The 21157-nt window shown below is 40.3% G+C and overlaps 2 protein-coding genes across 7 annotated transcripts in view; one reads left to right on the forward strand and one right to left on the reverse strand.

Annotated features, from left to right (window-relative positions):
* DKKL1 (dickkopf like acrosomal protein 1) lies at nucleotides 1-10883 on the reverse strand. 4 transcript variants are annotated; one of them, XM_060780497.2, is made up of 5 exons: nucleotides 10405-10883; nucleotides 3253-3487; nucleotides 2314-2442; nucleotides 1741-1830; nucleotides 1-494 (listed from the first exon to the last, which is right to left on the reverse strand). In XM_060780497.2, exons 2-5 carry the CDS (start codon nucleotides 3463-3465, stop codon nucleotides 159-161), a joined length of 768 nt encoding a protein of 255 aa, XP_060636480.2. In that variant the 5' UTR covers nucleotides 3466-3487; nucleotides 10405-10883; the 3' UTR covers nucleotides 1-158. The 4 variants fall into 4 exon arrangements, with proteins under 4 accessions (XP_060636480.2, XP_060636479.2, XP_060636481.2 ...); XM_060780496.2 differs by lacking the exon at nucleotides 10405-10883 and adding an exon at nucleotides 7230-8565; XM_060780498.2 differs by lacking the exon at nucleotides 10405-10883 and adding an exon at nucleotides 6286-6584.
* TEAD2 (TEA domain transcription factor 2) overlaps nucleotides 10808-21157 on the forward strand; it is a 27939-nt gene continuing 17589 nt past the window's right edge. For 2 of the 3 annotated variants that reach the window (XM_060780493.2, XM_067469900.1), the window contains exon 1: nucleotides 10808-11109. The gene's annotated coding sequence lies outside the window, so the exon portion shown is untranslated. The remainder of the gene's footprint in view (nucleotides 11110-21157) is intronic. The other variant, XM_060780494.2, reaches the window with a different exon arrangement.

Here is a 21157-nt window from a genome sequence, read left to right on the forward strand (position 1 = left end):
TTCATCTTCAAGGTTTTATGCTGAAAGAGGATGAGTTTTTATTTCAAGAGGAACAGAATCCCCCCATCCCACTCTGACCTATCCCCACTCTTTGTATATGAAAAGAGGAAACAGAGGCAGACACCACAACCCACACAGGTGCCTTTCCTTGTGCCTTATTATATTTTCCTCCAGAAGAAAAAGAAGCGACGCTTTCTTGGAGTGGTTGGTTGAGTCGGGGTGACAAGCAGGGCCTTCTTCTTGATGGGTCGGGGGGCAGCTAAAAGCCCATTCCGAATGGCCAGCAGCCTGTGCCTCCTATCACTGACTGGCTCTTCCTTTAACCAGTTAGCTTCAGGGACCTGCTGCTCACTCTTAAGATGCTGAGGGAAGTGGTAGATCAGAAATAGACGAGGCCTCGGCTGGGAGAGACCAAAATTCAGGAACCTGTTCCCATTGTCCTGTCTATCTGCTTCAAGACTTCTTTCTTGCTGACTAACCTCTGGCATTTTCTCCTAGAAAAAGAGAGAAAATAAAATTGGAGAGAAAAGGATATTATCTCAGTAATTTTTCAAAAGAAAGATATACAAATTATTTCACGTATATCACATTCCACCTGAACATGAGGAAGAACTTCCTAACTATGAGAGCTGTTCAGCAGTGGAACTCTCTGCCCTGGAGTGTTGTGGAGGCTCCTTCTTTGGCGGCTTTTAAACAAAGCCTGGATGGCTATCTGTTGGGGGTGCTTTGAATGTGATTTTCCTGCTTCTTGGCAGGAGGTTGGACTGGATGGCCCCCAAGGTTTTTTTCCAACTCTATGATTTTATGAATTGGGGAAAACAGATTTCTCACTCTGAAAAAAGAAAAACCTCGTGTATCAGGGGGAGAAAGGGCTTACAAGCTATGGTGTGTTTTTTTTAAAAAAATGACCAAAATAATGGAATAGGAATGGATAACTGTCTGGGGTTTGAGAGGCTGCCTTATCAACAACAAACATTTCAAATGTCTCCCAATGCCTTTGGAGTGGCACAGGGACAATTTTGCTGGGATAGTGGTAGTAGCTATATTAGGCCCAGAATGAGCCTTTTTTACAACAATGTGATCCAAAAGTCAGTGTGATCGTGGGCAACTCACATTCTCCCAACACTAAAAATTCCCATGATAGATTTACCTTAGGATCTGCTACAAGTTGGGAACTATTAGAAAATTACAACAAATATCTCTGGATCCAATGCTGTGTAAGAAACTGACAGCTAGAGAGTATAGTTACTTTCAATTATTGTTTATTAGCTTACAAGAGAGTTCTAATTAAGGGATTGATTCTGGAGTTTTGATCAAAAAGTCATGGCCATTGCCTTTACTGATTAGGAGAAAATGGGAGCTATACCCCAATAGCCTCTGAGGATGCTTGCCAAAGATGCAGGCGAAACGTCAGGAGAGAATGCCTCTAGACCATGGCCATACAGCCCGAAAAAACCTACAACAACCCAGTGATTCCGGCCATGAAAGCCTTCGACAATACATTATACCCCAATACATGTGAAAAGCACCATGTAGGAAATAGATTTCTTTTAACCTTACCATTTGAGATGATACAAAGCAATCAACACAGAAAGTTGGCATGCCAACTTAGCACAGATCACAGAAGAACCTCCAGAGCCTAATAGAGCATCCACATCATCCACGCTATTCATGCAATGACGCAGCCTAACTCGATGTGAAAAATGACTAGTTACATCACCTTCCTGCATTCATACTGACCTTTTCCTCTTCAACTTGAGCGTCTACCTGTTTAATGGAGGTCATAATTTCTTCTGAGTACAATATATTAACAGTATGATTATCTGTCACCTGCAAATATTGAGAGAACATCATGGGGAATTAAGTTGGAAAGTGGAACAAGTAAAAGAGCAGTTTACTTTTAGACTTGGTTCAACATTTTGAGGTGAAGGGCAGAAATGTTGCTGACAAGAATTCCCTTGTAGCTATGGGATAGGATGGGCATGGTAGATTCAGCTTCCCATGGGAGTATTCAATATCAACAACAGCAACAACAAGACTGTGACTTTATAGGTGGGATCACTCTTGCAGTAGTGCAGTAACACAACTTGGAAGATTAATTTGTTGAATGACAGCGTCCAGAATCCCTCAACCAGCATGGACACTATAGATTGAAACTTTCTCAAGATATTGGGTAAAGCTAGGCATTGAGTTGTCATTTTCTGCAGCAACAATGTCAAAATGCAAAAGAAAGGGGGAAGAGATCTTAACATTAAGACAAGCACACAGTATCTTATCTTGATTCGGAATATCTTCATCATCATTGTAACTCACTTTCATGACTTCCTGCTGGCTATACAGAGTGGCATTCTTTGCCTTCTGACGTTTCTTCTCACTGTGGTAGTCTAAATTCAGCTTGTTGAAACCTGAAGGAAGATCCATTTTTTCTTTCCCCAAAACTTCCTATAAAAAACAAAGATTGATCTATTCCAATGATGAATAGAAAGTCGATATGCTTTCCTATTCCTATTGCATACTCATGTAACTCAGGGCCCTTCCACACAGTCTGATATCCCAGGATATCAAGGCAGAAAATACCACATTATCTCAGTGTGGACTCAGATAACCCAGTTCAAACCAGATATTGTCAGATTTTCTGCCTTGATATTCTGGGATATAGGGCTGTGTGGAAGGGCCCTCAGGTCACTCAGGCCCCTTCCACACAGCTGTATAAAATCCACACTGAACTCGATTATATGGCAATATGGACTCAGATAACCCAATTCAAAGCAGATATTGTGGATTATCTGGGTTATTCTGGATTATTTGCTGTTTGGAAGGGCCCTTAGTTAAAATACTGGCCATCAGTTACAGTACAGACAAAAGGCAACCATTTCTCACATAAAGGTCAAGTTTGCAAATCATAGGAAGGCAGTTCATATCAGTCATGAATAGTCCCTAGGGCAAATTAATATGATTTTAAATTACTAATTTCTCTTCAGCTCCGTTTGCCAGCTCCTGTTTCAAGGTGATTAGCTGGATGACACAGCTCCAGGTTCCAATACCAACTTACCATGGTTTAAACAAGCAACACAAAAAAACTTTCAATATTTTGGTATGACTTGCTTGCAAATTTGCTTTAACTCTGCCCGTTGTCTTGCTCCACATCTCAATTTGCTATGTTTATTTTCTTTTTATCCCAATTGCAATTTCCCAGATGAACCAAACACCAATATTTGACAGGTGTGCAGGATAAAAATGTAACAAAATTACCAGGCTGTCCTCAATTATCTTCATAAAATTCTGGTGCGTTCTCTCCTCATTGTTCTCATTTTTCTCGTCCACGAACTTTTTAGTGTCCTGGAACAGTCTCTCCACGCTGGGGAACAAGAAGGCAGCAGGTGCAGTAGCTCCCTCTTGCACCGCCGCCAGGTACCATAATCCCCACACCAACAGCAATATTCGTATTTTTGCCCAGTCCTTCATTCTGTGGTCACTTGAGCCAGACCTGCGCATAAGACAGGAGGAAATCTCATCAGAGAAAAGGGAAGACTGGAAAACACCACCTCTGCTGGCAGATTTCCATGCCTTCTTCCTGGTCAGATATCCCCAAAACACATCCCTACATCCTGTCATCTCTGCTTGACATAACTATTATTTGCTTTATTTCTATACTGCATTTTTCAGCCCTTAACAGGCGACTAGTTCCTTTCGGATAATTGCCTTAATGCTGCAAGTGGTTGTGACCTGGGGATCACAACCACATACAGTGAAGACATCTTCCCTTGTGCTTTGTTACTCTATTGCATGCCTTGTGGTTCCACATATCACCACGCTAAAACAGTGGATGTGGCTCTTAATGAGACATGATACATTATCACAGGATGTCTACATCCTACATCACTGGAGAAATTATACTGTTTAGCCAGTATTGCACCACCTGACATCCGCCGGGAAGTAGCAGCCAATAATGAAAGGACCAAGGAAGTGACATCTCCAGCCCATCCTCTATTCAAATATTAACCAGCACATCATTGCCTTAAATCAAGAAATAGCTTTATAAGATCTACAGAGTTACTTGCAGGAACACCTTAGCAAGTGAGAGTCCAAAAGTGGCAGGCTAAAACCCGGAACCTCAAGCCATGGCTGGTACAGAATGAGATACTCCCCCTCTGGGCACACAGAAGACTGGGCAACTTGGAAGGTGCTGAAAAGACTGCGTTCTGGCACCACGAAATGCTAAGCCAACCTTAAGAAAAGGGGCCACAAAGTAGAGTCCACAACATGTGAGAGGAGAAGAGCAAACCACAGACCACCTATTACAATGCAGTCTTAGCTCTGCCACATGCACAATGGAGGACCTTCTTATAGCAACACCAGAGGCACTCCAAGTGGCCAGCTACTGGTCAAAGGACATTTAATATAATGCTAAGTTTTTAAATTTTTTGTTTTTAAATACATTACAATTGTACCCTTGGTTTCCTTCTGATACGATAAATAAAATTGCCTTAATATTTATTCTGCTGTTTAGCACACAATTAATTTTCCACTTATTCCCCTGCTTCCCCATTCCATGAGTTAACACTGGCTTCTAACAACCAAATACCGGTAATACTTTTCGTATGTTCTTTTGTACACTGAAAGCACATTGAAATCATAGCACTGTTATGAGAATAAGAAAGAAAAACGTCGAATTCTGCTACCCTGCTGTTAGATACAGCTTGAGGTGGGGTGCAATATAGTTAAACGTAAAACATAATACTAGCAAAATACATATAATAAAACACACATAACAAGATTAAAACACTAATACTAATAAAATGTAGAGTTAAAATGCATAGTCTTATGAATAGCTAAGGCTGCTTTTGGAGGCATGGAGAAATGAAATAAAATAGGAATCTCCTATAATTTCCGGTCACATTTTATGCTTTGTTTATACTTTAGAGGATAAAGATGACTATTACAATGTTAGCTTCATGGCAACCCTGGTAGACCTATTCTTATTGCCCACATCACACTGCTCATATTCTTGAGTCAACATTTGAAGGCACACCAATAATCCTCATTACACCAATTAGTAGGAGCCCCCGGTGGCGCAGTGGGTTAAACCCCTGTGCCGGCAGGACTGAAGAACAACAGGTTACAGGTTCGAATCCAGGGAGAGGGAGAGGCGGGTGAGCTCCCTCTATCAGCTCCAGCTCCTCATGCAAGGACATGAGAGAAGCCTCCCACAAGGATGATAAAAATGTCAATTCATCCAGGCGTCCCCTGGGCAACATCCTTGCAGACGGCCAATTCTCTCACACCAGAAGCGACTTGCAATTTCTCAAGTCGCTCCTGACACGACCAAAAAAAAAAAAAAAACAGTTAGTAATCTTGCCCCGTGATTGTCAGGATTTGAATTAATGGAAGAGACTTGCCCATAAACTGGCCAAACTGGGCTTTCATACTACCTACCCTCTACTCACAGTGGCTTCTAGTGCATCTCAGCTCCTTCTTCACACCTTGTCGAGATGCAAACCTTACACTTCAACCTGGCTACCAGCCTATGCCCACCACACTGGAACACTGGCCAGTCCGTTTCTACCGAGGTGATGGTTTGAAATTAGATTCCGATTCCAGAACCTGAAGACATCACTATGCATTTGTCTACACAGAACTATACCACTTTGATGTGGAAAACCTGACATAAAAAAAGAAAGAGTGGGGTGCAACATGCCCCCAAAACAACACAAAACAGATTTACAGCCCCAGATATTCCAGGAATTTAATTTCCTAGCACAGCCAAGAAGGCATTTGGGCACATCCAGACTGATCTAAAAGTTCCAGATTGTGTTCCTTTCCCCCCTCCCCCCAGCTTTATACTGGTTTAATATAAACCAACGTAAGGAGCTGAACAAAAAGTGCATGGATCTACAAAACAACTTCAGAAAGTGAACAGAAACAAAATCTAGGATGGCCTGGATCTGTGAAGGCAACAAGGCAGCCCCAGCAGTTTTTAATCCTTACTGGGAGCACAATCTTTGTCTCTTCTAATGTTAATGGTAATTCCCAGACTAAGCCATTCCCAGACTAAGCCACTCCAAAATATTTTGCATTACAAATGGATCAGGAAAACCCACACATTTGCATCTACAGTAGGTGGTGGACTTGGGGGGGGGAAGACACCAGCTATGCCTAGTCCTGCCTTATCTGCCCTCTTTAATCATTAAGCCAACACGGGAACAAATTAAAAAACACAGTCATGAATAAAACAATTGAAAACAACAGCAGAATTAGAATCTCAATATGATTTGAATTACAGACCCAAAACAGTAGTTCTCAAGCTTTAATCCTCCAGATGGTTTAGACTTTGTATTTACTGGGGCTTCTCAAAACATTAACCTGAAATGTTGGCAACTTTACATAGGAACAAGCTGTCCTTAGAACAACTGGGTCCAAGATTGCAGTCTTCTTCAGCATGATGTCTTCCAGATATGTTAAGACAATAGCTTTCATAATCCAACAGCTGTAAGGCCCCAACTGGAGAAGGGTGGTTAATAATAATAATAATTATTATTATTATTATTATTATTATTATTATTATTTATGACCTGCCTCTCCCCATGGCTTGAAGCAGGTCACAGCACAGTTAAAAAGACACAAATACTATTTAAAAATTCTAAAAACACACATAAAAATTCAGTTCCATAAAAGATACAAATCAAAGCATTTCTGTAAAATACACATTAACCCACTGGTGGCACAGTGGGTTAAACCACTGAGCTTCTGAACTTGCTGACTGAAAGGTTGGCAGTTCAAATTGGGGAGTGGGCTGAGCTCCTGCTGTTAGACCCAGCTTCTGCCAACCTAGCAGTTCGAAAACATGCAAATATAAGTAGATCAATAGGTACCGCTCTGGCGGGAAGGTAACGGCACTCCATGCGGTCATGTTGGCCACATGACCTTGGAGATGTCTATGGACAAAATCAGCTCTTCGGCTTAGAAATGGAAATAAGCACCACCAGAGTCGGACACAACTAGACTTAATGTCAGGAGAAACCTTTACCTTTACTTACATATTAATCACACAGGATAGAGACCAAAATGTATACTTTGTGTATGTCTATCAATGTGCCTTCAAGTCACTGTTGACTTATGGCAACACCATGAATTTCATGCAGTTTCTTAGGTAAGGAATAATCAAAATCAAAAAATGTAGACTACACAATTCATTGATAGTATCCCATCCAAGACTAAAGAGAACTCACCCTGCTTTACTTCCAAGATCAGACAAGAGCTGATGTCTTTGGGTATTTAGTCCACAAACTAAAGAAGACTTGAAAATCAATCTACCTTTAAAAGTTAAACCGAAAGACTGAAAGGAAATTATTATGTCATGGCAGTAAGGTCCCTTCCACATTGCCATATAACACAGAATATCAAGACAAATAATCCACAATATCTGCTTTAAACTGTGTTATCTGAGTCACACTGCCATATAATCCAATTCAATGTGGATTTTATATAGCTGGAAGGGGCCTAAGACCCCTAGATCCATGGGGGATATGTTCCTGGTCAAACCAAAATTATATGAAAGCGCAGGTGCAACCAAGCACCATTAATGATCTCACTTACAGTACCAGTAGCATACCATTGAGTTCTAGTGGACTTAGAGAAGGATATTCTCTAGGAATTTGCTAGGTCCTTCAACACAATTCTGTAGTAACTTCTGGGAGAAGTATACCATAGAATCACCTGGAGGACCTAGAAAATTCCTAGACACACCATTTGAACCACGGACACAGGCTAGTGAAACCACAGATATGTATTCTATGGTTATGGAGGTCTTCTTTACTATTTTTCTCTAGCCCACAGACACACGAGAATCTCAAGTGCATTCTAGAAATACGTCTTTTACATTGCATTCTAGAAAACCACTGGTGACAATCGTCTAAACACAGGACTGAGTAGTCCAGTGTTTCTCAACCTTCCTAGTGCCATGACCCCTTAATACAGTTCCTCGTGTTGTGGTGACCCCAACTATAACATTATTTTCATTGCTATTTAATAACTGTAATTTTGCTGCTGATATGAATTGCAATGTAAATATTTGATATGCAGGATTATTTTCATTCACTGCACAAAATTTGGCACAAATACCCGAGAGGTCCAAATTTGAATACTGGGGGATTGATTTTGTCATTTGGGAGTTGCAGTTGCTGGGATTTATAGTTTAACTACTATCAAAGAGCATTCTGAACTCCCCCAATGATGTAATTGAACCAAACTTGGCACACAGAACTCCCATGACCAACAGAAAATACTGGTGGGCACTGACCTTGAGTATTGGACTAGTAATTCACTACTCAGAGAGCACTGTGGATGCAAACAATGACGGATCTGGACCAAACTTGTCATGAATACTCAATATGCCCAAATGTGAACACTGGTGGAGTTTGGGGAAAATAGACCTTGACATTTGGGAGTTGTTGTTGCTGGAATTTATAGTTCACCTACAATCAAAGTGCACTCTGAACCCCACCAACGATAGAATTGAGCCACATTTCTCACACAGAACCCTCATGAACAACAGAAAATATTGTGTTTTCCAATGTTCTTTAGTGACCCCTCTGACCCCCCCCCCCCCCCCCCCCCGTCCCTCCATATGGTCTCGATCCCCAGATTGAGAAACACTGGACTAGTGCATTTCACCATTGGAGACCATTTTCAGTATTCAGCTGGGCCACAACAACAGTCACAATGCAGGAATTCCTCAGAGTTAAAACCAGCAAGGAAAGTGTTTCCTGCTGGCAGGAAGTCCAAAATCCACTCTAACTCAAGCTGTCCTTGGATGTAAACATTAAACAATTTGAGCTAATGTTTTTTCACTCTCAGGAAGTTCACTCACTTCCTTAAGAACAATGACAAAAGGATGAAATTCCCTTATTTCACCATTAGATGGAGACCAAGGAGTGATTCATAAACTATCACTATTATATTAAAAATGCCAGGAATTACTTTTTTCTTGGCAAGTATGTGTATGAATGCATGCAAGAAAAGAGAGATGATGTAATACAGAACTTTTTTTGGCAAACTCACTAGCCAAAGAATGAAAATACTGTACTTAAACTAGACTGTTTTTTCATTACACTTTCCAAGTTCTTTGGCCCCTTCCACACAGCTGTATAAAATCCACATTGAACTGGATTATATGGTAGTGTGAACTCAGTTCAAAGCAGATATTGTGGATTATTTGCCTTGATATTATGGGTTATATGACTATGTGGAAGGGCCCTTAGTTATCCAAATTTCCCCAAAGTCAGCTTGGGTATCTGAATATGGAATCTCGTTTTCCTAAAGACCAAAAGCTCAAGGGTTTTCTGTTAAAAGAATGCCACCAATTATATCCACACTTCTCTTCCTTCCCAGAGTTGTGCTTTCTTTCTTTGAATTTGTCTGACAGAATGCAGGTGAAGAATTACAGAATAGCAAAGTGCATTACAAAACACCTCTGACGATGCTTGCCACCGATGCAGGTGAAATGTCAAGCGAGAATGCTAGTAGAACATGGCCATGCAGCCCAAAAAACCCACAGCAACCCACAATATTTTGATTTGCAATCTCAATGTGGAATAGATGGGAATACTGTCAGATTGATCAATAATTCATAGAACCATAGTTGGAAGAGACTTCATGGGCCACCTGGTCCAACTCGCTGCCAAGAAGCAGGAAAATCACATTCAAAGCACCCCCAACAGATGGCCATCCAGCCTATTTAAAAGCCTCCAAAGAAGGAGCCTACACCACACTACGGAGCAGAGAGTTCCCCTGCCGAACAGCTCTCACAGCTGGGAAGTTCTTCCTAATATTCAGGTGGAATCTCCTTTCTTGTAGTTTGAAGCCATTGACCGGGAAGATCTATCCTGGATCCACATGGTTTTTCACATTGAGGACATAGATTTCCAGATAGAAGGGTTTGCTTGATGTGCTTCTTCTTCACACATTTCTTTATTTCACTCTTTATTTTTGCCTCTTCAAAATTCATGGCACCATTGATCACAGTTGACCTCCAGTTTCAATGCTCGAGTGCCAGGGCTTCCCAGTTCTTGGTGTTTATACCACATTTTTAAGGTTAGGCTTAAGATCCCGATGGTGCAGCGGGTTTAATCGCTGAGCTGCAGAACTTGCTGAATAAAAGGTCATCAGTTTAAATCCGGGGAGTGGGGTGAGCTCCCGCTGTTAGCCCCAGCTTCTAACAACCTAGCACTTTGAAAACATGCAAATGTGAGTAGATCAAGGTAACGGCGCTCCATGCAGTCATGCTGGCCACATGGCCTTGGAGGCATCTATGGACAATGCCAGCTCTTCTGCTTAGAAACGGAGATGATCACCATCCCCCGGAGTTGGACACGACTAGACTTAATGTCAAGGGGAAACCTTTACCTTTACTAAGCCTATCTTTAAGCTTTTGTTGTTGTTGTTGTTGTTGCTGCTGCTGCTGCTGTTATCCACCATATTCCATTTTCCGTTCTTGAGTTGAGAATGAAGTAACTGCTTTGGGAGATGATTGGATGTTTCAGTGACATAGCCAGTCCAGCAGAGTTGATGGAGGAGAATCGTTGGTGGTGTTTGCTTCTTCCTTTATATACAACAGCATACAAAATTAGTGTCCCATATAAAATTGGAAAATCAAGTTTTGCCTTTTGGACATTGTTTTTGTATAGTGGGATCTATGGGTGCAGAATCTGCAGACAAGGAGGGCGGGCGGCACTGCAAAATCTCCTCCTCCTCTTTTCCTGGCCAGCCTTGCCCTAAGGGTGCTGGTGTGGCCTGTTGGGAAGGCCCTCCCCTTCCTCCCTTCTGAAACTGAGTCACTCCTGCTGCTAATTCAATTCCTCTGCCTCATTCCAAGGATTCCAGAGCCAAACTGTCACCTTTCCAAAATACCAAGCCTTTACGCACTCCAGTCCCAAAGAGTGGGCAGGAACTTTTGGGATGAACCAAAATTAACCCTGGCGGTGGAGAGCTTGAAATCCCTCCTTCTTTAGTATTTCTTTCCTCCACTACTTTTGAAATCTCTTTTAGAGCAAACTTCAAGGAAACTTTTCCTCTCACTTTTGGCTCCCACTTAACCAGCGTTATACCAAAGTAAGTATATTTTCCCCATTTTCACCTCTAAGCAATCCTTTCTGTATCTCTTTTGCATTAATTCCTTATCAAAGAAGATCTAGAGCACAATATGTCTTTGTTGGAAGAGGGAGAGAGAGACAGCTTTGATTCCTTTGTGTTTTTCTAACTGTAATCTATTGGTTTTTAACTGTGCAGAAGGAAAACTCTTACAACTTAATACTTTTTCTTACAATAACATTTTCTTGCAAATCTGTTGCTCATTTTTTATTTTAAAAAGTAGTGTTTTTAGTTTGAGTGTTTGTGGATAGATGATGAGACTCTATATTCATGTATGTTATGTTCTAGGAAATATACAGATTTTTTAAAAAGTAATTTTTCAAAACTGCAGCTTAAATCCAACAAATTGAAAAAACCCACAGACACTAAAATAGTTTACAAAATTCCCTCCCCATAACTTTCTTCCTCATGTGCTGATTTTAAGTAAATTAAATTAAAATAATTGATATTGTTATTAGTTTATGTGAGTTTTCAAAAGTTCTCTAAATATATACAAAACACCATTGTATGCATTTGTAGATTTCGCTCTGTGTTTGTGAATGTTTTGTGCCCGAATAGACAAATTTTTTTTATCAAAACTTGAAACAAAAAGATGAGGATACCACACCTTTTTACCTTTGGTTTGAGACTGTGGTCAGTGAGTTTTTCTTTGTTTGAGGGGAATCAACGCACAGAGGCTGATAAAGTTTGCTCTCCAAGCCAGAGTTCAGTGCGGATCTACTTTTGTGCAGTAGTTTAAAGGGCTATTGTATGAAAGGGTGTTGCTTTGATACTGAACTTTCAATGAAGAAGGGTGTGGATGGATTTCCCCCCACCCGAATTACATTTTGTTAAGTTCTGGGAAAACTTGATTGTACTACTGGGAGGGAAGTGTGTGCTTGATTTATTCCCTCGTAATATCCGTCGCCAAGAGGAAGGCTTTTTAAAAACATTCCCACCCTTTTCGGAGTCAACAAACTCTCTTCCAGGTCAGGAATCAATGCATGAAATCCAATGGGACATCTTTCTGCGTAAATGTTGAGGAGGGTTAGAAGGAAGAAAAAGAGAGATGCCTCCTTTGAAATCCAGCTTTGTGTTGGACAGAAGGGTTTGGAGATTGAGGAACAAGGAAAAGCTCCTTCCTTGAAGGTGAAAATCACTTTTTAAATCAATGAGGAATCAGCCAGACTCCCACAAACGAAAACAAGCCATTTTGTGGGGTCTTGTGGAGGTCTTGAACAGGTATCTGTATTTTTTGGGCCAAGATTTATAAGGATCCTCTCACTTCATTCCAGATCAGGACTCTATACATACACAGAGTGCCTTACATCTGCAAATATATTTGTAGTTACAAAACACACATACAAAAGCCTGATAATGCAAAAACCATTGGGTGCAAAACAACAACAGGGGAATTCCAGACAAGAAACAATCAGGGCCAACTAATCATCTTCCAACAAAGAATTCCCCCAGGCAGTAGGAAGCCAGACCATGCAACTGTTAGGCCATTAAATGCTAAACAAGATGGCCAATTGAAACATTAAGACTTACCTCAAACAGACAATAGTTTTTTTCTCCCACCTTGGACATTCCACAGATATATAAAATCACAACAACCCAGTGATTTCGGCCATGAAAGCCTTCAACAATACATCTAAGGCTGCATCTACACTGTAGAATGAATGCAGTTTGACACTACTTTCATTGCCATGGTTCAATGCTGTAGATTGTTGAGATTTATAATTTGGTCAGGAACCAGCAGTTCTTGGCAGAAAAGGCTAAAGATCTTGTAAAACTACAACTCCTTGTGTTTCATGACATAGTGCTCAAATGTCACTGTTGAAGTATGCCTCAGCTAACTAGATATATGCTTGGATAGTAAATCTTTAAGGTATCAGAGGGAAAAATAATGTAGAAAGAAAAGGGATAGGTTCTGGTATCACAAAAAAGAACTCTCTTGTAGTTTCCAGCAAATTTATTATTGTTATTGTTATTTGTATCCTGCTTTTATCTTGCCACCAAATGTACATTGTGCTCATGGGAAATGATTCAATCAGGGTCAGGTAAAAAAAACCATTTTGAACCTTCTACAGACGAGAGAAGAATTATTTCATCATTTTTTTCTCATGATTCTAGTCACCAAACATCGAGATCAATGCTTTTTTTAACATCCTGGGGAGAACTAGTGGGTCAGGTTTATCTGTTTTTTATCCATATCTCTCTTTTTATGCAATCTATATAGTGTTAGTAAAGGATTTTGGAGACAAAGAGTTGTTTACCTTGCCTGTTTATAGGCAGGCACACACTACCATAGGATCAGTTATAGTAGATGTGTAGCTTCAACATGATACCATATCAGTCTTTGTCCAGTCACCATCACCCTAGTGCTGATGCTGCTTAAAATCTTCCAGCTATACAATTGTATCAAACTGCTATAGCAGTTAACAGTGACTCTTTAAATACCTTACAAATTACAAATCCTAGGATTCTATAGGATGTGGTCATGGCAGTTCAAGTTAACCTGGTGTACCATAGAGGCTGGTATAGAAAGCCTCAGACTTTCCAGTTGAAACCAAAAGTGAAATCGTGGTTAAGGGGAGGAGAGTTGATTTTCTTTGATTCAGGAGGACATGCATTTGAATTATTATAGATCAGGAATACTAGTGCAAGATTGTGAAATGGGTCTACCCTGAGATCTACTCAAAGGTTCTTTTTTGAAAACTGAGAAATAATTGATTGACTTAGATCAAAACGTGTTTTCTTTTTACTTGCGGTTTTAAGGAGTAGCAGACTTAAGTTTAAGATCCCATTTTGATGCACACTGTGGCTCTGTCTATACTGTCATATAAAATCCAGATTATCTGCTTTGAACTGTATTATATGGCAGTGTAGACTCAGATAATTCAGTTCAAGGCATATGTGGATTATCTGCTCTGATAATCTGGATTATATGGCAGTATAGAAGGACCCTAAGACTGGGGAGAAAGATAGGTACTGTCTAAGTAATTTTTCATACTGAGATGAAGGGAAAGATGGGAACTGCTCCACTTTCCACAAACAAGTCAACTGGGCTGGCATCTTAGCCTTACTAAAGTCCTGCAGATGTGAAACCCCTTTCCATTGTAAGATAAGACAAGAAGCCTAAGTGAATAATATATAACTTCTTCTGGGATTTGGTATTTGTTAAGACACCAGCACTCTTTGGTAGAGAAGTCATTTAAAGCTACAATGTACTGGGAACACACAACCCCGCGTTATGTCGGCTCCAAAGGCTGCCAGTCTGCTACCGAACACAATTCAAAGTGTTGGCTTTGCCCCAACTTACCTGTCCAAACGTATTTCTCCCTATGAAGTGGGCAGAGGATTAAAATCAGCCGGGGAGGTCCTGCTCGTGATCCCACCCCCGTCACAGGCACCATTAGTGGGGACGAGAGACAGGGCCTTCTCAGTGATGCCCCCTCATCTATGGAATTCCCTTCCTAATGAAGTTATTTTATTATGTCTATTTGTTATGCTTTTGCCAATTTTGGAAGCCACACTGAGTCTCCTGGGTGAGAAGAGCAGGGCAGAAATGGAGTAAATAAATACATAAACTCCCATTGAGTCATAGCAGTTATAGTGGTTTCAAACTACATGAATTCTACAGTATAGATGCACCCTGAGATTGGGAAATCATTGCAGATCTATTAATAGCAACCCCTTGAGGATCAGAACTCTACTTTCCACCTGTCTATGTTTGTCCCATTTCTCTGAACATTCCTTTGACATAAGGCCCATGTGTCAAACTCAAGGCTTGCAGGACAAATCCAGCACTCCATATCATTTTATGCTGGACTACAACTCCTGTATTCCCCATCGTTAGACATCATGACTAGAGCTGATGGGAGTTATGATGCAGTGACATCTGGAAGGCTGTAGTTTGTTCAGTTTAGGATAGTGGAGTTTCAATTTAGAAACAAAGCTTGTGGAGATGATGTCTGATGTTTAAATGTCCTTGAACCTTTCCCCAATCGCAGAGCCACAAATGCTGTTGGGCTGCAGTTCCCATTCTCCTTAGTCTGTATGGTGGACAATCAAAGGTGATTGAGTGCTGTTCAGTAACATCTGGGGACTCCAGTTGATGACAAAATCAAGAGCACAGGCCACTATGTAAAATAATATAGTTGGTCCTCTGTACTCACAAATTCTCTGTCCATAGATTCCTCAGGCCTTTGAAGGCAATCATTAGTTTGTTGTGGTCCTTGATGAAGAGTTTGAAAACCCCGCATTAATAGCAAAGTCATGAGGATTTACCAGTAGTCTCTACTTTCCACATGCCTTGGTTTGTTTGTCCTGTTTGTTTTAACACCCCTTTTACTTAAGGCCTTTATGCAAAAGTAAGAAGGGATTTCCCTCCCAATAGTTGTTTTCCTGCTCATACTTTCTGGAGACAAAAGGATCTTTTATTCTGAGATGATTGGTTGCTGGCTTCTTTCTTTCTTTTTTGAAGTCATGCAATCTTCAAAAGTCTGGTTTGTATTAGGCAGGCTGGCATTTTGAGGTAGGAGTAACATCTGGAAAGTAGACTGTGATTGGAGATATACCTTGACTATCTTTGGGTTTTGTGGGGGGTGTGTGTGGTTTGTGGAGTTGTGGCTGAGTGTTGTGTGGGTGTGAAAAGGTTCAATGGACAGGTTTTGTAATATGAATAGGCTGGGCCTCTTTGGCATTTGTCTACATGGGAAAGACAGCCCCACGACTGTGTGTGAAAGAGAGAATTGGATACAGCAGTCTCCATTTGCACAAGACCTTGATGTGACTTGTTCCAAAAACAAACATGACCTTTCACATGGGTGCATGTGTTACTCGAATTACAGGATAAGGTTGGGGCCCATTGCTGCTTTCTGGAGGGCAGGAGGAACCCGTTTTTCTCAGCCTCCTCTGCAACGTCTCTTAAAACACCTCAAACACTGGAGGAAATAAATCAAAACTCTGCATCTGAGAGATTTCAGAAATTTGAACATAGCCATCTGTAACCAATCTTTTGTTCTTTAGTGTGCAGTAACTACCTTGCAGAATCTTCACTTCTTGAACTGAAAATGTAGAATCCCTTAAAGTGATGAAACTCTGCAAATATGTCTTTCTTTTAAAAAATCTGGTCAGAATTGTAGGATTTCAGGAGAAAATTTATGTTGACATTTCTTCAGATCAGAGCATGCAAAACCCAGCTACACTCAATTTTATCTCCAGGTTGGGTTGTTTTAAAAACAGTCTTTAAAAGAGGCATCCTTAAGGATGTTTTTCTATTTACTAAAAGATTTGGTGCTAATAAGAAATTAATTGCCATACATTTGCATTTTTTACAAAAATGTCTTTGGTGTTAATTTTATCTTTATTGAGGCTCAACTCACTAGTCATGATTATACAGAATGCAACCAAATGATAAAAGGTGGAAATCTTACCTTTTGGCTTGCAACCCCCATAATCCACTAGCCATCATGGCTAGTGAGTGTGCCTGATGGGGAGTTCTGAAAATGATAGGACAAAAAAGTAAATTTCCCCTTTTTAACCTAGTTCATACTTTTAATTTATTTCATTTATTGTGTCAGAAGCGAACCGAGGGTACAGTTCTCATGGATTTAAAAACACAAAGTTTTTAAAACTTCGCATTATACTACATGTCCTTTGACCAGTAGCTGGCCACTTGGAGTGCCTCTGGTGTTGCTATATGAAGGTCCTCCATTGTGCATGTGGCAGGGCTCAGGCTGCATTGTATAGGTGGTGTGTAGTTTGCTCTTCTCCACACTCGCATGTCGTGAACTCCACTTTGTGGCCCTATTTCTTAAGGTTAGCTCAGCATCTCATCGTTCCAGAGCGCAGTCTGTGCAGTGCCTTCCAAGGGAGTCTCTCATTCAGTATCAGCCATGGGCTGAGGTTCTGGGTTTTAGCCTGCCACTTTTGGGCTCATGCTTGCTGAGGTGTTCCTGCGAGTATCTCTGTAGATCTTAGAAAACTATTTCTTGATTTAAAGCATTGGCATGCTGGCTGATATCTGAACATGGGATGGGCCAGAGATGTCACTGCCTTGGTCCTTTCATTGTTGGCTGTTACTTCCCAGCGGGTATCACGTGGTGCAATACCAGCTAAACAGTACAATTTCTTCAGTAGTGTAGGGCTTAGGCATCCTGTAATAACGCGGCATGTCTCATTAAGAGCCACATCCACTGTTTTAGTGTGGTGAGATGCGTTCCACACTGGGCATCGGTATTCAGCAGCAGAGTAGCAAAGCGCAAGGGCAGATGTCTTCACTGTTTCTGGTTATGATCCCTAGGTTGTGCCAGTCAGCTTTCGTATGATATTATTTCTAGTGCCCAGTTTTCCTTTATAGTCAAGCAGTGCTTCTTGTACAGCAGAGCACGGTTCAGAGTAACTCTCAAGTGTTTTGGTGTGCTACAATACTGCAATGGGATTACTTCCCAGGTAATCCTCAGATCTCGAGATGCTTGCCTGTTCTTAAGATGAAAAACACATGTCTGTGTTTCAGATGGATTAGGAATCGTTTTCCCTGTAATAAACAGTAAGAGCACCTAAAGCTTCGGTTGAGCAATGATACTTATTATTATTATTATTATTATTATTATTATTATTATTATTGGGTTGCTGTGAGTTTTCCAGGCTGTATGGCTATGTTCCAGAAGCATTCTCTCCTGACATTTCACCCACATCTATGGCAGGCATCCTCAGAGGTTGAGGGGCCTGATAAAGATTGTTTTATTTCTTATCTGCTTCTCTTCGTGACTCGGTGTGGGTTACAAAACAGCTAAAAGCATGTAATCATTTTAACATTATATAAAATACATATATTGAAACTTTTTTTTAACAAATACGTATATTACACTACACAAAACAAAGATTAAAATATAATGAATAATATATTTAGTTTAGTCTGTTATTTTGTCTCTAAACTGTTTCTTGATACAATCAGAATGTGTCTTATTTCAGGAGCAAAGTTATTTAATTTTTAATCTGTTGATATTTGTGAAGATGATTCTTGTGATGGAGCCAGTGCCAATCTGTTTCGTGTCCCCATTAGTTCTAGTTATGCTGCTGTTTGGAAAATATTATTTCTCAAAGACTCCTAGTCTTTATTCTTTTGGAGTATCTGTGTGTTTATCAAACATTTGCCAGGAATTTTTTTTTAATGTCCATACAATGTACAATTGCCTTTGTTCCAGATCATTTTTATGGCGTGCTTTCCCATGCCCTGAAAATCACTGTATGGCTAAATGGTTTCAAGATTGGCAAAGGCAGAGACAGGAAATCCAGTTAGATGGGAAACACTCCCAGGAAGAGGCGACCTGAAGGAAGCTGTTCCCAGTGGGCTTTTTGTATGTAGAGAAAGGAAGTGTGTCAAAAGAACATTTGCCCAGATGCTTAAAAATCAGCCTCAAAAGTGAAGGAAAACCTCAGAGCGCAAGCAAAACAAAATCAGTTGTTTTAACTCCTACTGCTGCTTGTCCTTGGCACGGCCTGGAGGAAGCTGGTGGTTGCGATTAATCTTACGCCAGGGAAGTTTTATCCGATTGGGAAGGCTGCAGCTGTTTGGAAGCCTTGCAGCCCAAGGGAAAAGGAAACCAAGGCCTACAATTTGCTTTTCTTGGGGGGGGGGGGGGGGGGGTAGGCAGGGAATCTGATCACAGATTAAAAGAGCCAACCCCCTTCCTGTCCTTAATGCAAGATATAATCCATGCTGGAAGGTTTCTTTGTCTTTGCTGCTGAACTGTGCTCCCAGGGGTCACTGGAACTGGAGTTACCAGGCAAAGAACCGGGTTTCGACTTGACAAGGAACAGTGAAGTGGCGGCAGAGAAGGAAAGTGAGAGAAAAACCTGTGGTTTTTCTTTCATTCTTTCCTCTGAGCGATCTGGTTTCTCAGAGAAAACTTAATTATTGTATGTGGGACTTTCCACTGGGTCAAGAGGATAGACTTATTGTATTATTTACCAAATTGCCATAAGGCTTTGATTCTAAGACGCCATCGATTGTAAGACACACATTAATTTCAGTACTATCAACAGAAAAGATATAGATAGATACACATATACAACTGCAATTCTAGAGTGCATCCTGTTTTTAGAGATGTTTATATCAAATAAGTATGGTATGTTCCAACTTTTTTTTACTTGTCTCCAAATTTTATGTTTTTCTGAATTATGTATTTATGTACAACATTTTTGGCCCACCTTTCTCAACTATATGGCGACTCAAGGCGATTTACAGATTGGCACGATTCGATGCCATGCATTCATAAAAGTGCGATTAAAAACAGTCAACAGAACAGTACAAAAACATATATAAAAACATTGAAACATATAGTCACCGGTGTCATGTCACCAATGAATGTTGACCCTGGCTTCATTGGGGATGAGCAATTGGCATTCTGTGGAATTTAATTTTTGTAAACTACCCCCTCCCAAAAAAACCCCTACAGGGTGAGACTTCAACTAATAATAATAATAATAATAATAAGTAATCCTAATGTTGCAATCCCAGGTGACAGTAGGATTGATGAGAAGCAGCTGGAAAAGCTGACATGATATGAGGATTTAAAGATCGAACTGCAAAGACTCTGGCAAAGGAGGTCCCAGTGCTGATCGGCACACTGGGTGCAGTGCCTAAAGACCTTGGCCTGCACTTAAACACAATTGGCACTGACAAAATTGCCATCTGTCAGCTGCAAAAGGCCACACTACTGGGATCTGCATATTTGCCGATACATCACACAGTCCTAGACACTTGGGAAGTGTTCGATGTGTGATCCAATACAACAGCCAGCATAGTGACCTTGTTTGCTGTGTATGAATCTTGTTATGTTTCAAATAATAATAATATGCAATAATAATAATACAACTTTATTTCTAGACTGCCCTCTCTCCCTGAAGGAACTCAAGGCAGTTTACACACACACAAAAGGGAAAACATTAAATGTCTCAAAGAAGTACAAATATAGCAAAAATAATACAGGATAATGCACAGTAACAACACTAAAGTTACAACCAAAGAACTGAGCATCAAAATGAAAATAAAACAGAAACAATCAAATAAGATATAATAAACTAAAACATGAGTAAACATTACAACAAAAGCAATTAAGAAACCATTATATTATAAAAAGATGTATTGTAGCAGCCATATAATGTGTCCTAATCCTCCTCCTCTCCATACACTAAAGTGCATAGGTGTGTTTTCAGAAGTTTCTTAAAGGAGAGGAGGGTGGGGACCATTTTTATTTCTTTAGGGAGGTAATTCCAGAGATGGGGAGGGATGACTATCCTTTCCCCCATCACCTTCTATTGGAGAAAAAAGGGTGGTACTAGTACTACTGTTACTACATAGAAGCCAATTACGGATTTTAATATGGCGATTTTAATCTGGCAAACTAGTTCTAATGTATATATTTTAACTATTTTAATGTATATGGATGTATTTATTATGTGTTTTATATCATGCTTGCATTGAATTGTTGACTGTTTAGAAGCCGTTCTGAGTCCCTCCTTGAGTGTAGAGAAGGACAGGGTATAAATGACTGAAATAAATCAATAAATAGGCTTCTATTGTCCTTTTATATCTGAAAGCAAGACTACTACCATCCTCCCCACTTCCATTTATTTCATTTTTTTCAATGCTGCACTTATTAGCTGACTTTCATAAATGGGATTTGCAATTCAGTTTATGTGAATTTTAACAAGTTCAGGGAAGCATGAACTAATTTTAAACAAATGTTAAACCAGCTTAACAAAACATTTCTCTCTCATCACAGTTCTTGATATCAAGGAAGTGAAACTCTTCAAATGATGCCCCCAGGGCATCACAGCCTTCCTCCTCATACAAGCAAAGCTCCTTTCCTCCTCTCCATCCATAATTATATTCAATTGGTCATGGTTTTTGCTTTTTGGTGGTTGCGCTAGATCATAGGCACTTGGGAGGTTTTTTTGGAGGGGGGTAGTTGTTTGTGTCAGGAGTGACTTGAGAATCTGCAAGTCACTTCTGGTG

This window comes from Anolis sagrei, chromosome 6 (assembly GCF_037176765.1).
Source record: "Anolis sagrei isolate rAnoSag1 chromosome 6, rAnoSag1.mat, whole genome shotgun sequence".
NCBI classification, from domain to species: Eukaryota; Metazoa; Chordata; class Lepidosauria; order Squamata; family Dactyloidae; genus Anolis; species Anolis sagrei.